This window comes from Camellia sinensis, chromosome 6 (assembly GCF_055761805.1).
Source record: "Camellia sinensis isolate YWXY chromosome 6, ASM5576180v1, whole genome shotgun sequence".
In the NCBI taxonomy this organism is placed as follows: Eukaryota; Viridiplantae; Streptophyta; class Magnoliopsida; order Ericales; family Theaceae; genus Camellia; species Camellia sinensis.
Window position 1 is genome coordinate 88,485,123 of NC_138966.1, and position 19,991 is coordinate 88,505,113.

The window sequence follows — 19,991 nt, forward strand, 5'->3', positions numbered from 1 at the left end:
CCTTTGGTGTTTGAGGTAGGTGATCATGTCTTTCTGAAGATATCACCTAGACGGGGTTTGATGAGGTTTGGGAAGAGTGGGAAGTTGTCCCCTCGGTTCATTGGTCCGTTTGAGATCCTTGAGAGGATTGGCGAGGCTGCTTATCGTTTAGCTTTGCCGCCGCAGTTGTCCGGAGTACATGATGTGTTTCATGTGAGTATGCTTCGGAAGTATGAGCCGGATCCATCACATGTGTTGGATTGGACCGATTTAGTAGTTGATGAGGTTGTTTCATATGAGGAGAGACCGATTCGAGTCTTGGATAGGCGGGATCAAGTTTTGCGAGGCAAGACCATTCCTTTGGTCAAAGTTTTGTGGAAACACCATGGAGTGGAGGAAGCCACTTGGGAACGTGAATTGGAAGTCCGCGAGAAATATCCGGACATGTTTGTTGATTTGTAATCTTACAACTAGATTCTGTTATATTGTTGAACTTAAGAGCTTTATATATGTCTTAAGTTGTAAAACATTGAATATGTTTTGGTAATTGATTGTATCTTGAAACTTATTTCATTATAGAAAATTAGTTTAACATTGTATATGTTGGTTACATTGTTGGATGTGTTATATATATCATGCAATTGAATATGATATGGAAATTGTTAACATTGAAGGGAATAATGCGTAATAGTGGTGCAGGTTGAAATATATGTTATTTTATATATTGTGGGATACCTCTTGATAAAAAGATGAAGTGACCAGTATTGGGTCAAGTTGTTTATTATGGTTATATTATATCATTGGGAAATTGAAAAAAAAATCTGTTTTCAAAAAAATTCATGCTTAATTTCGGGGACGAAATTCTTTGAAGGAGGGGAGGTTATAGCGACCCTGGTCTTTTCCCATTTAATTATTGTATCCGGACTGTTCCGTAGATTTTGTCATTGTATAATGGTTGTTGTTGTTTTTCCTTATTTTCTCTTTTGGAATTATAGGATGTGTTGGGCAGGTTTGTTTCAGGTTGGTTGGGTTTAGAAACCAAGAGTTGCTGTCCAGGTTTTTGGTTCTTCGCTCGAGCGAGTAGTTGTTCGCTCGAGCGAGAGGTAGTGTTTGATTTGGACCTGTAGCTGAGCATTCTTGGCTCGAGCGAGCTTTTCTTCGCTCGAGCGAGTTAGTTCATCCTTCGCTCGAGCTATAGTTCCTTCGCTCGAGCGTGTGTCTGGGTTCAGACCTGAGGGTTTGAGTTTTTCGCTCGACCGAGCTTTCTTTCACTCGAGCGAGCATTTGAGTTGTTGGCTCGAGCAAGGCTTCCTTGGCTCGAGCGTAGTTTCTCTGTGTCTGGTAGCTCGAGCGACCAAGTCTTCGCTCGAGCGAGCCTGTCCAGTTTATATACACAGCAGCGGGATTTGATCAGTCTTTTTCATATTCTTTTGATTCAAAACCCCAGGTTCGACTTCTCTCTCTCCCTACTCACCTTCTTTCTTAGATTTGATCCACATAGGGTGTGTTTCTACCCTAGATCCTTCATTAAAAAGATAGAGTGAGGCAAGGGCTACCATTTAATCTGAGCATTTGACGATTTGGAGCACTTTGGTATTTTGGGCATTCATCTATTTCTTCACCTTTTTGGGTTGTTTTCTTTGAGGTAGGGATTTCCTACTCCATTTTATAGGTTTTGCTCTAAGTTTTGGTATTTTGATGTGTTGGGTTACTTAGGTAATTTTCGGGAAAACCCTAGTTGTTGTAATAAATTAATTTATATAATCAATTCAGGGAAAATTGGGGAATTTAGTTGAATTCATGGAATTAATGAATTTATTGATTAAATGGTGTAGTTGGTTAGTTTAATCACTCACCTATGAAAATGTTGGAATTATGTTAGTTGATACATTTATTTCCTGTTTAGAAATAACTGTTTTGGGCTATCGGTGGAGGATAGTCGTGATTGTTGTAGACATTGCATGTGGATTAGGAATAACTGAAACTAATCACATTGGTTAAGTCATTTACTTTGATTATTGCATTGATACAGAAAATACGTGTATTGATTGAGCATTGCATTTGCATACATTGTTTTGTGTGGGAGGAGATAGGGGATGTACTCCACGGTTTAGGGGAAGATAGGGGATGGACCTCTAAACCGGATTTTGTTTGGGAGGAGATAGGGGATGGACTCCATTAGCATCACTTTTATGTGTGCTTATTTATATAGAAGTGTTTTATTGATACAGCACTAAAATGTGTATCAATCTGAAAGTATGAAGTGTTGTGAATTGAGCTTGAGTCTCATTTGTTTGTTGATATTGGAAGGATATGAATATGGTATATGTAATTCACTGTTGTAGGTTGGCCAGGTTCTGAGCCATGTTGATAAAATTGGAGAGTAAATTGTATCTTAGACAATAGTGTCATGAGACTGTAAAATGAAGTGGTTGATTATCTTGGTTAACCATCTGTCAAATACTATTGCTTTATTCATTGCTTATATGTGGTTTAGTATATTCCTACTGGGCTGTGGCTCACCCTTTATGGGAACATCATTTTCAGGTTCAGGTGATAAGCAACCTCCCAGGACTTAGTTTGGAAGGATGCGGATTTTGAAGACTTGTCTTTAGTTATTTATTTTAAATAAGGTTACATGTAAACATTCAAGCCAAGGGCTTAACTTGTAAATGGGTTAATACTCATTCTTTTGTGTCCAAGTGTTAGCTTGGAAAGATGTAAGCCCTTAGGGCATTTATTTTGATGTTCCATGTAATGACTTTTAATAAAAGTACTCTGATGAATAATTCAAAAGATTCATTTTCTTTTAATAATGCACGTTAATGCTATGTACATTATGGGTTTAATTTGAGGGCGTTACATGTGTGTTGGTTGCTGGGTGATAGGGTAGACACCAGACTGAGAGAGGGTCGACCCCTATGCCTGTGTGTTGGTTGCTGGAAGATAGGGTCGACTCCCTCCTGTCTAAGGGTCGACCCCTGCATATTTTTTTTTTCAGATTTTTGGGGTTTGAATGGGCCCTACCCTTGGGGGGGGTTTTTTGGCCTATTATTTTATTTGACCTTGGGGCTATTTGCTACTAGTACAAATAGACCCAAACTACTTTCCTCTCATTACTTTTTCTCCTCTTTTCCCCTCAACCCGTGATTTCTCTCATCTCTCTCTAAAACTTAACTTTTCGCATTTAGATCTTCAGATCTACTCACCTAGAGCCATCTTTTCACCTTGGTCCTTTGGGAAATGTTATAGATTTTGTCAAGGGCTTTCTATTGATCTAAGTGGTTCGTGGTTTCGTTGCCGGTGATTTTTTCGTTGTTTTTTCTTCGCTTCAAGAGGTATGGATTTCTTTGCTCCTTTCCAATACTTCGTTTATAGATATACATGTGATAGATTTTATTGCATAAAAACCATATTCATTATGGATTTTCTTGAAAGTCATGAAAGGGGATCTAGGATTTGATATTTGTGATTGGAGTTATTAAGTTGTTTGTTGTTGGGTTATTTGGGAAATGATTTATTATGTTTGTGAAGAGAGGGAGAAAAGCCCCAATTTAATATTATTGATATAATGGATTTAAAAGGGAGGAAGTTGAATAATCCTTATATATTTTGCTAATACGGGTTGTATGATTGTGTTTATATCAAAAGAAAATAAAATGAAAAGTAACCACGGTGTTGGTTTTGTTTTAAACTAATCACGTGAAGTTGAGTTGAGTTATGGTTTTGATACCAATGGAATTGGTTTTGTAAAATAAAGAGGATGGGTTTGGTTTTGATTTTGTAAAATGACGAGAATGAATTCTTAGAAAATGGTTGGAGTTGTGTGGATTGGAAAAATAAAGAAAAGTGGTCTTTTTGAAAGAAAATGAAATTGTCATCCTTTGTAAACGAATAATGAACTTGAGGTCAGATCTTGGAACTTTTACACATTATCATTGTTATTGGACTGAAAGTCTTGCGAGAATTGAATTTTTGTTTTCCTTTCGTATTAGATGCAGAAATGGATAGATATGAATGTAAATGGTAGAGTTGGTTATTTGTAATTTCTCACCTATGAAAATATGGATAGTTTATCTATTTTGGAGATTGCATATATGTTTAGAAATATATGTTTTGGGCTATCGGTGAAGGGTAGCTTTGACTGCTGTAGAAATTGCATGTGGACTAGGTGAATTAAAACTAATCCTTCATTGGTTGTCGTTGAATATGATTGTGTTTATATATATGGTGTATGTTTTACACTTGTGTTATTATACATTCTTGTATGTTGAGATGGTTGGGAATGTGCTTGCGCTTCGAATGAAAGGTACTAGTACCTTCCAGCTAGCGCTTGGGGAACTTGGCAGCGCTTAGAATGAGAGGTACTAGTACCTTCCAGCTAGCTCTTGGAGAACTTGGCAGAGGTACCATTACCTTTCAGCCAGTGTCTGGTAAATTAGGATTTTAGTATGGAAAGGTGTATCCTTGACTTGGCATTTTGTTATGGAAAGGTGTATCATTGACTTACCGTGCTTAAGGCAAGTAGAGCAGAATTCATTTATCATTATTGTCTCAGTGTATCTGGGTATATCATGGGTTATAATGGTTATTGTTCTAGAAGGCCGTGTTGCCTCAATTGTTGAAGCAGATAGTTATTGATTGCTTGTTGTTTTCCTTTTGTATTAAAGGCATACTTGAATAGTTATGCATGTGTTGGAAACGAACGTAAGTATTGTGTTGTGATGGTAAAAAACGTGAAAGACTTTGAATACTTGTATAAACATGTTTTGAAAAGGCAAATCAGGTACAAGTCTGGGAAGTGAGAAAAAAAAACGTAATGGGCTTGGTGAAATTGTTTTCTTCAAAAATTCATCATAGTAATATGAATTTTGGAAAAAGATAAGAAGAAAGAAAAGTGAATTGCTTATGTTATTGAATGAAATGAACGACTTTGAGAAAAGTTCTTATATACATATATTTATGTATAAACCGTTACATTATTTATACAGTATGAGACTAAGCATTCATGATCATTGCTATTTGTAAGTTGCTATTGTTTAGGATCATGTTGAGATCTCTACTGGACTTTATGTTCATCCCACGTTGCTAATCCTTTTTCAGGTGAACATCGAGAAGTGTTTCAAGGTTATGGATCTTCTTTACCTGTTGGCCACGAGGCCTTTTATTTGTGGGCGGAATGTCATTGATGTAAAAAGGTTAAACCCTTTCCTTTACTTTTAAAGATGTAAGCCTACGGGCAATTTATTTAGTTATGCTCATGTTGTATTTAATTTGCATTCGGATGAGAAAATCTTTATTTATTCTTACTCGTTGACGCAAAGAGTTTTATGCATGTTATCTCTGAAATTGAATTAAATTAATGAATCTGGTAATGGTTCCAAGAAATAAAAAAGTGGGTCGTTACAAATCATCTTCTATGGGATGAGCAATCAAGCAAATTGGGACAAGCCATGGGGATGGGTTGAACGAGTTGGGTTATAGTAGGATTTTTTGCCTACAAGCCATTTGATGAACCCTAGGTGCGCTCATTTATATTTGAGTTACATACACAGAGACCCCTTAAATTATTGAAAAATATCATTTTGACTATTTGAATTATAAAAACGTATAAATTGACCTCTTAAACTATTGAGAAGTATTACTTTACCCCCTAAATTATAAAAGCATACAAATTTACTCCTTAAACTATTAATATATTTTATTTTGACCCTTCCATTAGGGGGTCCAATTCGTACATTTTTATAGTTTAAGGGCCCATTTGTACGCTTTTATAGGTCAAATTGATATTTCTCAATAGTTTAGGTAATCTTCGTATAAATAACCCTTTATATTACTAACACAAATCTATATAATAAAACATGATGGTTTTCGAAATTGTCTAAGAGATACAATTAGTTAGAATAGTATAGATTGACCTAATTAAAAATTGACCAACTAAGATCGCTTGATTCGAAATAAACTTGCCACCTAAACAATTGTTAACTTTTATTTTACACAATCTTACATCAGGAAAAGAAGAAAAAAGTGAATTATTTCACTTATATAAAGTGACCTTATGTTTTCATTTAATATTGTAATGTTGTACATATTTCAATTGAAGATAGTTTAAATTTTAATTTGCCAAAAAATGAACCTCATTATTTTTTTATAAAAATTTAAAGTGAACCTTATTGTTTTTTTTTTATAAAAAATATCTTTCAATTTGGTAAAAATTTTGAAATCTCTAACATTTTTGTCGCTAAATAGCTCCCCTTTGACTAAGGGGTTGTTTGGGATGTCCTAAATAAGTGTACTTTTTGACTTTTTGGACTAAAAAATTGAGGAAAAAAATGTGGTTGTTTGAGTTAACCTTTTGACTTTTTATGAAAAAATATGTATTAAAAAATTGTATAAATTAGTGTGTAAGGAAAAATTAAGATTGAGAGTTGTGTAGCCGTATTTTTTGACTTTTGGTAAATAGTGATAACTTTTTAACTTCTTGAGTAATTTTTTGACTTTTTTTCAACTTGTCAAACTTGACATAATAATAATGTAGCATTATACGACAATGCTATGTAGCTCAAATTTTGTGGCTCAAAAGTGACTCAAATGGCCAAAACGACGTTTTGAGTACAGAACAACATAAAAATGGCCAAATTTAAGCCACTTTTGAGCCACAAAATTTGAGCTACGAGACATTTTCCTAAATTTAAGAATCTAAATGGTAAGTTTCTAGTGGGAAACCATGTTCAAAAAATGTCCACGGTTCAAAATCTTTGGTGCAATTTATTAAAGCTGTTTATAATTTATTGTATCTTATTTTACCAGTCAAATAAGAGAAACGTGCATATAGTTATTGTTTTTCAATTATCAACTTTCATTTTGAAAAAATTTGCACCAAATAAGACCTAGAAACAAGGCTGGAACTGAATATATCACCCCCAAAACATGAAATTTGGATCCTCTGTAGTCCACTGCTTTATAATACAATTTGTAATGTTTTAAAATAAAATAGCAAGTTAAAACGACATTATTTTGACTATTTTTTACTAAAAATCCAAATTTTCCCCTTTATTTTTAATCGCAATCCTTGATTGCTTAAGATTAAAAATCAAAAAAACAAAAAAACAAAAAACCAAAAAATAAACAAAACAAAACAAAAAATTTGATCTCAACCCTTGATTCCTTTTTTTTTTTTTTTTGACATAGAGCAACAGATTACACTACAGATGATCTGAATTTAGAAACATGGGGTGGGGGTGATTCAATTCAAGAACCTCCCGTCCCAAGCAAATAATGAGGGGCTAAAAAAAAAACTTAAAACCCTGCAATGGCAAAAATTATTACATAGTTCGGAACACTTCGTAACTGTATGTCTGGTTAATGATGTTTCATGATTTTTTGAACCATGCAAACGTATAACCCCTGTTATTGGACAAGTACACAACTAATATGTTATTAGGCGGGCACACAAAACCGGCCTGTTATTGGCTGGGCACAACCAATGTGATATTTCAAGGAAGAACATGAGGATTCCGAATCTAAGGTAGAACTAGCAGAATTAGCATACACACCACACCAACTACAAAGTTAATGTACACCTCAACATGGGTTCGAGACCAAATGGTTGGCCTACTAGAGAGTTTGAATCTAGTTAGCCTACATGATGTCAAAGTTCAAATCTCATTGATGCGACTTCCCCTTTCCAGCTCCCCTCCCAATTGTAAAAAATGAGGGTTAAATCATATGGAGAAGCATATAAAGCTTTTGATGACTATTTGTGTTGGATTCAGCAATCCCTGCCCCAATCTTCCCAGAAAAGTGGAAACATAAAAATACAAAAGCAAGACAAATGAAAAGTCACTAAAATGTTGTTTATATATATATATATTCATACGAGCCAGGGTTACATGTTGGGTTAACTCATGACCCAACCTAAATTTGAACTAGAGACATTTTTAGGTCCACTAACATAAAAGAAAGGAGTCAACCAATTGAAAAGACTATAAAATCTAGATGAACTGTGTGTTTCGGAAGATAGCTAAAACTGTCGAGACACTCCAGAAATATTGTGTGATATCTAAGTAATAATCTCTCGAGGTAATCTCATGCAAAGTACAAAAGTAAAAAGAAAAGGACCTCAGTGTACTGATTAAGACTTATCTGTACAAATAAACGCCAGAAGTAGTTTTAAAGAAAGCCTTCTATGTTCCAATCATCGCCAGACTGCCTTTGTGTAATAGCTTACCGCTCAGGTGCTAAAGCTGAGTTATCATCACCACTGGAGAAAGGAAGAAGATCAATGAGTGTGGATGGGGGTTCCATAGTCAGAATTATAAGCTACATCTTCACGCTATTTGCAAGGGGGCAAAAAAGAAAAGGAGAAAAGAGAAGCACCAGATTAATATTGCAGAAACAGCAAAATCAAAGCCAAACAACAGTTTCAGAAAAGCCAAATACGCCTATGCTTTGTGAAATGTATACCTGTTCTGTTGGAGCTGGAGCAAAATCATGCATTTTCTTCGAAAGATCCCTCATGGCCCCCTGCAGAAGTCCATATTCTCAATATGAGATACATAAAACTCAGCACCCGAGTGTGAAAGCATATTAGAGTTCAAGTCTTGAAAAAGGCACATTGTTGGGCAGATTCACAAGTTATGCCAATTAAGAATATCAAAAATGCCTCAGACCCCCAGTGGGGGTCACTGGGGGACGTGTCTGTTGCCCTCCCATTGGCCAAAAAAAAAACTGTTTTTTTTTTTTTTTTTTTGAATTTTCAGCGAATCATGGCCCGACACCTCACTGGGGGTCGACCCCCAGTGGGGGTATTTAGCACGGTTGTTAAGAATATATACACTATGATATAACAAATTGATTAGTTAAGAACATCCTTGCCAACTGATTCAAGACGTTTGAGAAAGTGTTAAAGCATGTTAGGGTTCAAGATTTGCAGAAGTCATAACGTCAGGGCACATTCACAAGTAACGGCAAAAGAGAGTGTCTATATCGTGCAATAAACAAATTGATTAGTTAGGGACATCCTTGCCAACAGATTGAAGGCAAAAGATAAGCATACCCTTTCAGGAATTAAAAGTTGATCGTAGGTGAAAACGAGATGTCAGAATTTCTGGAAGATTACCTTTCCTCAAAAGTGTCTAGCTAATTCGAAAATTACTAAAACCATGCTATGCAATAGTAACCAGGAGCCCCCAATCCTTTCAAATGTGCAAATACGAAAGACCAAATGAATTTAGTAAATGCCTAGTGGCATCAGAAATTACATTCTGTGGCAGCCCATTTACTCGCAAAATCTTCTCCTGATATGGTTTCTCCATTCATCCCAATTGCCAACCCATTTCCTGCCCACAGTAGACCTTATTTATGCCTACCAAGCAAATAATCCTAATTTTTAGGCAGTGGCCTAAAACCAGACCTTGCATGCCAATGGTCTTTGCAAAAGCCACATGATATTATCGCATCTTTTAAAATGTAACTAGGACCTCCTCAACCACTTGGCAGCCAATCTTGCATCGCCCTTCTCTTAAAAAAAAAATCAGGTTGTGCTGCTAAAAGCGTAAACAAATGAATATGGGTTCCCTAAATCAAGGTCAATTCGAACTCCATGAACCAACTTAAATTGAGTAAGCCTAAGAAACCTAGACACGGACATGCCGACACAAAAATGTTCAAAAAATGTAAAACACGACACATGGGGGAAACATACAAAATATATTATTTTATATATTTATTACATGTCATACATACAAGGATAATAATTACCATGTCATATATATAAATATTTAAGCCAAAATAATAATTTTTGAAGCCTAAAGGAGAAAATTAGGTCTAAATTTAGATCTTGTTTTATCGTCGAATTCAAAGTTGTTTTATTTAAACTTGTAATGAGTTTCATGTGTCTAAGTCTTTAGAAGTGTCTGATGAGTGTCGTGTCGTGTTGTTATCTCAGACATAGTGTCGAACAACACATTATCTTATTAGAAGTTTCCATGCTTCTTAGAAAGCCTATTCTCATGGTTTACAGTCAGTCGTGTTAAACCAACTTCCTTCTTCGCAAACTCAGGCAAACCACCCCGCCTTGGAGTTCTTTCCTTCCCTTTTGCTTAAGAATTTTTATTTTTATTTTTTGAAAAAATACCTGCTCCACAAAGGTGCTCGAAAGGAAGCACTTATCACCTCAAAGCAATCTCCATTAATTATTATCAAACTTCACTAGACATGCTTAGAGCTTGAATTGCAAGGAAAGTAAAACGCAGGACCAAGGTAGCAGTGAGGTTTGCTTGCAAAAAATATTACATAGTACATAAGTAACTGCTAATTGTTTTGGTGTTCACACTTCACAGTGATCTATTCATATAATGCCCCTTCTGTAACGTCATCTAATCTGCTCCATCCAACTCTATTCTCCAACTATTCAATGAATTCCCCAAAAACAAATCCTATGGTTTACACACAGGTTTTCCATGTGGATAAGAAAAGAACTTCTAAACTCCATCATATTGAACCAAGCAGGAGCATAAATTTCAAAGTGGCATGTCAGCAGTTCTAAACCATTAGTTTATGGTAAGTAGCCTCTAAAATAAATGCAACCTAGTAGGACCAACCTTCAACACATTGAACTCCGACGGGTCAACACAAAGAGTGGGTTCAAAAGCTTCAAGATGTTTTTCCCCTTTACGGGATGACTCATGAAAGAAAAAATGGCTCAAACACTTCAAAACTAAATAGACAACTCAAGATGCCAGAATGCCATAATCTTCTTCAGAGGCAGTGAAGGCATTAATTATGGACCTTACAACTCTCTGGTAAATGTCTCAAGACTCTCAACAGAACCAACAGACAGATTTTTCTCAAGCATAACATGACAAGCATTGTTGTGTTGACGTACGTGTAAAAACCAAGACTGAAGAGTGAAGAAAAAACTAAATGGTTTCTATATCACAAGTGGAGATACCAACCTTATTTGCCCAGAACAGCCCACATGCATTGCAAAGTGTCCTTGGACCATCTGGCCCCCGGCGCATCATTGGAGTGGACTTTGAACTAGTGCCACAATGAGTGCATCTAGCAATAATAAAAGAAATCAATCAAAAAGTTCCATTTAAGGAAGATGTGAAAACTGCAATACCAAGAAATTAGCCAACAAAAATGTCTGGTACTCAACAACCAAGGCAAAGGGGAAGAAATAAAACAATACATGCAAGATGTAAAATAAAATTAGCCCATTATAGGCCAATAAGTAGTAGTGCTTCAACAAAGAATAGAACTCTTCAAGGTTGCACAAAACTCACATAGTTTCTGGTGGGCTATCATCTTGTCCTGAATCCTCACCAGTATTGTAGCTAGCAGACTCCTCACACTTCTTGGCAGAAGTGAACTGGCCCTTCTTACGTTGCATCCTGATGCAGGCATATACACATACATCAGAAACAGAAAGGAATGATAACTCTTCCCCAGAACAGCAAGATGAAGAAAAAAGGAGACTTAAACTAGTATCAAACAATCATCAAAAGAAGACAGTCCAATACAGAATACATGATTTCTCAGTAAACTTTTTATACAACAGGGAATGTGGGAAACACACAAACAAGCACACGCACGAGAGAGAGAGAGAGAGTTACAGTGTCATATGATTCCTAAAAGATTGGTACAAATTCATTTGGAACATATAACTTTTTTTTTTCCTAGAATCAATTCAGCTAATAAAAGTAGATAAAATGATAGCAGAACATCTGATTCAATCTTTTCTTTTTCTTTTTTTTCTTCTCCTTTTGGTCTTTTATTCACTTTACAAGATAATGAACAACAGTAAAAACAAAATCCCTGATGTGGATGCCACTCACTCACATTGCAACAACCTGCGTCATGGTTTTACACGTCTGAGGTTGAAAATTACCCCCCAAACTCAATGCACAATGTATATAATAAGACAATAACGACATGGGAATGGGTTGTGGTAGCAACAAAAAATATATATTTTTATTTGATTTGAGCGAGCATATATATAGCCCTTGAAAAGCAAAATGGCAAAAAAGGGTTCATGTAGCTAAACCCCACTTGATTAGGAAACAATTGTTAGTTTGCTTTGGTTTGGTTAGGCACCAATTCCAGTGAATGTGCATGCTGAAAAATCAGCCCACTAGAATTCCAGCGCAAAATCACGAAACCTATTTTAGCCCAATTTTGCTTCATACATTGAATCCATAGATCATCCAATAAAAGAAAAAGTAAACATATTAACTAGCAAACAGCTTAGTCCACAAAATGTTCTCAGCAGCCAGATCACAGATAGTCACCGTGACAACAAATATCATCAGCCTTTTTGTTCTAGAATTATAGGCAAACACCATAGTTGTTAAAATCGAGATTTGAATCGCGAATCGAAATGGCCATGAATCGAATCGAATCATGAATCGTAAAGATTCAGTCACTTTTTCTAAATTACATAAAAAAAACATATTTATACACTTAGATATTATAAACATTAAATATTTAGACTTAAATTAATGAAAATGTTATTTTACATGATGATTGCGTGGTCTAAACAGGTAAGACGCTTCTATGGCAAGAGATGTGGGTCTGAGCCCCACCGTGATCTATGATCCTATATTATATTGTGCATTTATGATGTAATTTATGTAAATTCACATCACATCATATATGTATGGCAATCCACATTCATTATAATATGATTCTATGAATATATGATCACGAATAAGATTCACAACTTAACAAGTTCTAAACTTTTCAAAACTCTAATCTGTACTTGTAACTTGTGTCAAAAATACAAATTTAAAAATTCCAAAAAGCCTTCATTTCTTCATTAGTCAATCTTCATCATCTCCAAGGTCAATATCAGAGTCATCCTCTTCATCATCATCTGCCATAGTCACTTCATCAAACTCTTCTTCCTCTTCTTCTCCACCTTCAATCAATTCAATTTCATCATCTTCAAATATTTTTCTTTTTCCTCTATTGGCATTTAAATTTCTTGGTCCTACATTAATAAAAATAAATAAGGTTATGAATGAACAAGTAAAGGTGAAAATATAGAAACTAAGGTAGCGTTTGGTTGTGTTTAGAATTATGATTTGAGTGTGGAGTTGTATTTTGAGTTTGTGAGTTTTGAAATTATGACTTGAAAAGAAAAAAATTGTTTGGTTACATGTTTTGAATTAAATGTTGAATTTTTTAAATGAGTGTTGAGTTTGTAAAAAGTTATTTGATTATGAGTTTTGAAAAGAATTTTCAAAACTTAATTCAAAAACTTAGAACTCATAACCAAACACACAACTCAAAATTCCATTAAAAATTCTATTCAAAACTTATAACCAAACTCTTTTTAAAATTCAATTCAAAAAAATTGTTATTGAAAATAATTACTTTTTTATTTAAAAAATTTCAAAAATTCAGAAAATATTTTTTATTTAAAATATTAAAAAAAATATTATTATTTGTTAACAAAAATATTCAGCTAGTGCTTTAAAATTACTTTTGATTATATATTTGATTGGAAATTTTTTTCAATTGTTTTGTTTAAAAATATATATATTTTTTTTAGGTGCTTCTAGCCCACTCTTCCGATGCAAATATAGCTCTAAGTTGGAGCTTCCTATCTTGGAAGCTTTTTAAAGTAAGGAAGGCGGTGGCAAATCTAGTAACTGCAGGTCTTATCAACTCCCTATTCTTTGTAAATTTTCTGAACAAATCAAGCACCCAAGCATGCCTACAAATTTACACAGCGATTTCCTTGGCTTTAATTATTGTATCTTTGCAAACCGTCAACTCACCTATGTCACTTAACGTTAAGTCAAGGCATTGTGCTGTACATGGGGACCAAAACAATTTAGTCCTCTTCTCTTCCAATAATCTACTGGCACCCACATAGACCGATGCACTATCGGTTACCACTTAAATCACATTTTCTTCCCTAACTTCATTCACAATGTCATCAAGCATCTCAAATAATTTCATAGAATTTTTAATTGCACTAGAGGTGTTTACTGATTTAATAAACACTGTTCCACTTAGACTATTAACAAGGAAATTAGTAAGAGAGCGAGACTTTCTATCGGTCCATCCATCAGACATTATAGTGCAACCCGTCTTCTTCCATTCCTTCATATACACTTCTAAACTTGCATTCACATGATCAATCTCTTTTATCAAAAAAGATACTCTCACTTCATGATAACTAGGTTGTTTCAATCCCACACCATACTCACCAATTGACTTCGACATCTTTTTAAACAAGGGACTTTTCACCAAATTAAATGTCAATGCATGCCCATAAATGACTCTACAAATATCTCTAATCATGGGCTCCCTTTGCTTTAGCATTTGATTTAAAGTTTGTTGCTTTGCCCTCCCCTCTGTGACATATGCATCCATAGTTCCCCCTTTACTTTTCCCCTCAACATTTTTTTCTTCAAAACAATCAACATTTATAACATTGTCTTGTTTTTTTCCATTTAACAGTTGTGAAAACATATTCATGATATCTTCAGAAACTTAACTACAAGCACCAACAATATCATGAGTTCTAGCCAAATGATTTTTTCATTCGAATCACCCCACCCTAGTAATCTTTTCCACAATAATTACATCTCAAATGCTTTTTATTGTCACCTTTGACACGGGTACAATGGTCCCATGTTGGATCTTGTGTCCCGTGTTTCTTTTTTCTTCTAATATTTTTCTTATCTGCCAAAGAAAGAAAAATATTGATTGAAGACCAAATAAAGCAAAATATTTTTCTAATATCCCAGTAGCTTCAATACCACAGTCCCCAATACACAACAATAAAGTAATGGAAAAGTTTAAAGTCAATATAGCATTTTATAATACCTATGAGGTTTGTCTGTTAGTATCTCAAAGTTGAAGACCCATGAAGACAAACTTTAATAAAGTTTTCTAAAAGTTGAAGACCAAGAAGAAGAACCACCGAAGCATATTCCTGCAGCAGAGGTGCCACCAAACAGTGATAGAGAGCTCTGTGTCGAACAGAGAGAAGGAGAAAACAATAGTTTTTCTAGGGTTGTCTTTTGGGAGTAAATAGAGACAATGGGTTAGGTTTGTTGGACTGTCGTTAGGTCTTAGAAGACCAGGCGACCTATCATCTAGCAAGAAAAAGCAAAAAAAATGAGCCAAAAATCAATTTTTCTTCATTCGAGTCTGAGAAACTTGGGTCAACCTGCGACAATCCTGAATCGTGCGATTCGTATGCGATTCTGGGCCATTTGCGATTCCATCAACCTATTCGAATCGATTTCCAGGTGTATCGAACAGAATCGTACGATTTGAATCACGAATCGTACGATTCTAACAACGAAGGTAAACACAAATAGCAACCTCAGATATATTCTAATATCAAATTTCACACTCTAAACATTATTTTTGGCCTAAAATCTATGGAAAGTCGAGTACATCAAGTCCAATCCAATCTATAGTGGATGTGAAGCTTTAGTCAGAGAACCAATCAAGGAACATGATCAATGGAATTGCTCTCTGCAGTTAAAAATAGTCGCAAAACATATCGTTGGGAAAACTATTCCTACCCAACAATCTACTTGGGAAACTAAAGAATAGAAAAGAAAAGGAAGGAGATTGGTATCATTCCTTATAGTGCTTTCTTCCCTCTTGTTTGGGTAAGATAAGAGTAGAGAAAAGAAAAGAGAAGAAAGTTTTATTATGTGAGCAAGAGCAGCTAAAAAGGAAATCAATTGTTTAAAAAATACGGGTAAATTGGGTACTTACTAACTTTTCCCTCCAAATCTCTCTACCTTTAAACAAATTCAAAAAAGGCATACAGGGGTTTTAATTTCTCTCCATTTCTCTCTCCTCTTAAGCTACCAAACAAGGGGTTGTGCAAGAGAGAAGTCCTATTCTTTAAATTTTTTGCTTCGATCTACTCAATACCAATCACTTGTTTCATAAAATGAGGCTTAATAGTTGTGTACTTCCATTCCACAATAGTGTGTAATGTGTAAGAGGAGTGATGAAAGCATTGAACATTTATTTTTGCGTTATCTTTTGGCTTTGGCATTATGGTACAAACTGTTCAGCTGGAGGAGGTTGATTCGGTAGCTTCAAACTAATGTATTCAAATGCTCTTCATTTACTATAGAGATTTAGGCTCCAATAAGGTCTGTGTGCTTTGAAGTTGTGTCATTTGTGTCCTGCTTTGGGTAACTAAATTGGAAAGAAATTCAATAATTTTTTTAAGACAAATTTGAAGATTTAGGAAGCTCATGAGATAATAATCAAAATTACTTTTTTTGTGCTTCAATGACATCTTCTTTTGAGGACGATTCTTCATTTCTGTATTAAGAAATTGGTGAGTTGCATGTGGTTTGTAATTTTGTTTCACTTTCTCTTGATGCAAAATTTGTTCCCCTTGAACTCTCTTCTACTTCTTTATTCTTTTCTTTTGTCTATAAGTCACCCAATCCAAACGGACTACAAGACATAAGATCATACTCAAATTATAAAAAAAAACACTTGATAGTAAAAACTAATGGCAATTCAACATTTAATCTATTCAACTAATGAAAAAACTCAGTCTCTTTTTTCCTGATAAGCGGAAAAATTGACTTGTATACCTGACTTAAGATTACAACACCACTAGAAAAAAAACTATGACAGCGGAATTTATTTCTCAACATGAAATCTTCCTTCAACTCAAATTCTCTAAACAATTCTTTCTAGTAGAACTTGAGAGTAGCAATTTTGTGAAGAAAACAATTTTTATGTAGCTATTTTTACCATCTGAGTAAACCTTTTTTTTTAATAAAAAATAAATAAAAAGGAATGAGGAGGGAGGGGGAGCCCTTTAACATAAGAGAATAAACTAAGCAATAGACCGACACTTAATTCTAACTTTTAAGTTTGATCAAATAAAGATAAGCCATAAAAAAATTAGAAATAACCTAACCACAAAATAAAGTTAATGAGAAAGGTAAAGCATTCTACTGTAAATTATTACTTAAAAAGATCTCAGTAAGTTGCCAAGAGCAATAACTGAAAATCAATTTTAATGTAGTGAGGGATCTTTTTTATTCCTTTGGTTCTTCTAAATAACAAGTCAACTGGTTAGTTGCAAAGGATCAGGCGATATAAACAAAGCTTATAGTACAATTTACACCTAATGGGTATTATAGTCATATCCCGTAAAACGAAAATATAATGAATGCGTATTATACAAAAATTCAAAATCTGTTATAGGAATTGTAATTTTGATCAATTTGGTATGGTTAATGTGCAAGGTTCAAATATACGGTCCAATCACAGATGCTTGTTGCTGAAGAACTAGATAATTCAATTTTCAATAATCCCGTTCTAAAGTTTTTCAATGTTAGGTTTTCCATTTCACTTTTACCGTGCAAAGCTGTGTTATAACTCTTGTGCAACAAGATAATGCTAACAGCTAAGGTGAGTAACATGGCTTCAAAATAGCAAGCATCACAGTGTAAATTCTAAATGCCCTTAAATGTTTGTAAGCCTTGTAAATATGAGGTTTAATAGAAAATTGAGTAATATGTCAAATGTTTATTACATAAAGGTCCTTTAATGTCAAATAAGCTGATTTTCAAGAAAATCTAAGGAGAACAAAAGTAATAGATATTTGATTTGCCGCATTAGTCACCTTACCTGAGTGCAACTTCTTGGCGGACATTATATCTAATTTTCTTATCAAAGCATCGTTCTTTTCTCTTTTGTCGGAACCTACTTAGGGAGGCAGCTCTCTGTGGCAGACTACATCTTACAGGATACTCCATCGATTCCTGGGGATAAAAACATTCAGATCCTCAAAAAGAAACAGTTATAAGAACCACAAAAAGGAACTTTAATGGATAAGAAAATACCCTCTGATTCTCATACGGTAATTCTCCGCCTTGCATGGTAGAAGAAAGTTCAGATGCCCCCAAAAGCAATAACACTGCCTGAACCTGTGATAATATGTCAAATACGAAACTTTAAAACCAAAGCCTTAGATTACATATGTGCCTGACGTTAACACTTTCTTCGGTTGCCAACAAATCAAGGAACAGAAGGGTGACAAAAATCTTTAATTTTGCTTTTCTTAGAGCATCTCCAATCCTTCACCTTTTCTTTCATAAAATTTAAATTTGATAAAAAAAAGTGCTCAAAAATCATCTTCAACCCTTTCGTCTTTTTTTATCAAATTGAGAACTCATTCAATCCATCATCAAATTTAAATAGCTGAAGCATTGGAGATTTTTTTATTTTTTTTTCTCATCAAATTTGATGAAAAAGGAAATTGGGGGATAAGAGAGGAATTTTTAAAAAGATTTTGATGAAAATTTAATGAAATGATTGGAATAATTCATATCGTCAAGCTTTTTACTCAAATTTGAAATCAAATTACATGAAAAAAATTGGTGAATAGTTAGAAATGCTCCTATTGGTTTCATTTCCACTACATGAAAGCCCAATTCAACTATATCAAGCTCGGGTAATGCTAGACAAACAAAATTTGTATACACAAATTTCATACAAAATGACGAAACTCATTCATTGGAACTCAAATAACCAATCAATATATTTCATAATTATAAAAATGTCATTGTCATATCATTCCGTACAAGTTTTGTGCATAAAAATTCAGTATATTTAGCATTTCCATAAAACTCAGAGCATACTTTTTACCGGTTTCAAATTATGCAACATGTTCAAAACTCTCTTTCTTTCCCTACATTTCTCTACTCTACAATACCTAAAACCCTTATAAAACATAAATCAAACACATTGCCAAGAAAAATTAGATACATTTTCCAGCCTTCACATTCGCATTGCCCCATTTTCTCACGAACCAAACAACTTCAAATCACAAATACAAAGAAAAACCCTAATTTAGCAAACTAATCATAGAAGAACCTGACCTTATCAGTGGTAACATCGTCGAACACAAAGACCTGGCCGCGGAAGGAGAGCGTGAGCTGGTTGGAACAGTCGGTACGTTGCAAAGGCAAATCGGAGGCTCCGTCGGCATAGACAACGTCGGAGGGCACGATGTGGACGTCGTCAATGCCGACACCGTCGTCGAGAGAGTGAGTTTCGTAGGAAACGTGTGGATTGTCGGCGGTGGACTCTCCTCCTCCGCCGCCGGCGCAGGGTGAGGGGTCTTGGTCGGCGGTGGTGAAGTGGTTGGGAACGTTTAGGGATTGAGAGTGAGCGTACATTGTTGGGTTTGGGTGCTCTGAGATCGATTCAATGGCGGTGTCCTTTGAAGCATCACAAAACAAGAATCAAATTCTCTCAACAAACCCTAATCTCGGAGTTTTTTAAAGTTGAAAACTTGTGAATGAATGAGTTGAACATACACTTGTATATGTATATGTATATATATACGAATACGTATAGGTATATGTATATGTGTATTATTCTGGAAGACACTGGTGAGGGGGGGTGGTGGTGGTGGTGTTGGGGTTGGGGTTGTGGACTTGGAGGACTTGTGTTTTTGAGAGAGGAGAGAGAGAGAATGTGAAGGACAGCAACAGAGCGGGGTTGTGGCGCGTGTGAGAGAGAGAAGAGAGTGACCTTGGCTAGTAACGATATTTACGCGGTGTGCCACTTTGTGGTTGGGTTGGCAAGACCATCTCTCACGGTTCATTAAAATTGATATCAAATTTAAAATTTGATAAAAAAATTATTGTTTAGTGTTCTAATAGTTGTACTAAATCGATATCAAATTAAAATTTCAGCAAATGATTCATCAAACTGAAGACAGAATACATATTTTATCAAAACATTGTGTGTGACCGTTGAAACAGAAAAGCTTCAGAATTTTACACATGGGTCAACCACTTGGATGACCACCCTTGGTCGACCCGGTCGACCAGTGCATGCGAAATTGGCCTGGTTCAAACAGTTCAAAAAGATAAAAAAATAAATAAAAATTGGCTTTATCGGTCGACCAACCGGTTGACCTACGGAGGTAGGTTCAAACAGTTCAAAAAGGTTTAAAAAAAAAAAAATTTCCTCCTAACTGG

General features: G+C 35.0%; 1 protein-coding gene across 1 annotated transcript; it reads right to left on the reverse strand.

The window, feature by feature from the left end:
• Positions 1-7,960: 7,960 nt before the first annotated feature.
• On the reverse strand, positions 7,961-19,522 carry ZIM (GATA-type zinc finger protein with TIFY domain-containing protein). Its single transcript, XM_082874164.1, is given in 8 exon segments — positions 7,961-8,263; positions 8,265-8,314; positions 8,446-8,505; positions 10,938-11,043; positions 11,271-11,378; positions 17,629-17,762; positions 17,844-17,927; positions 18,882-19,522. Coding segments are annotated over 8 exon segments (900 nt in total). The 5' UTR covers positions 19,182-19,522; the 3' UTR covers positions 7,961-8,205.
• Between the last annotated feature and the right edge of the window lie 469 nt (positions 19,523-19,991).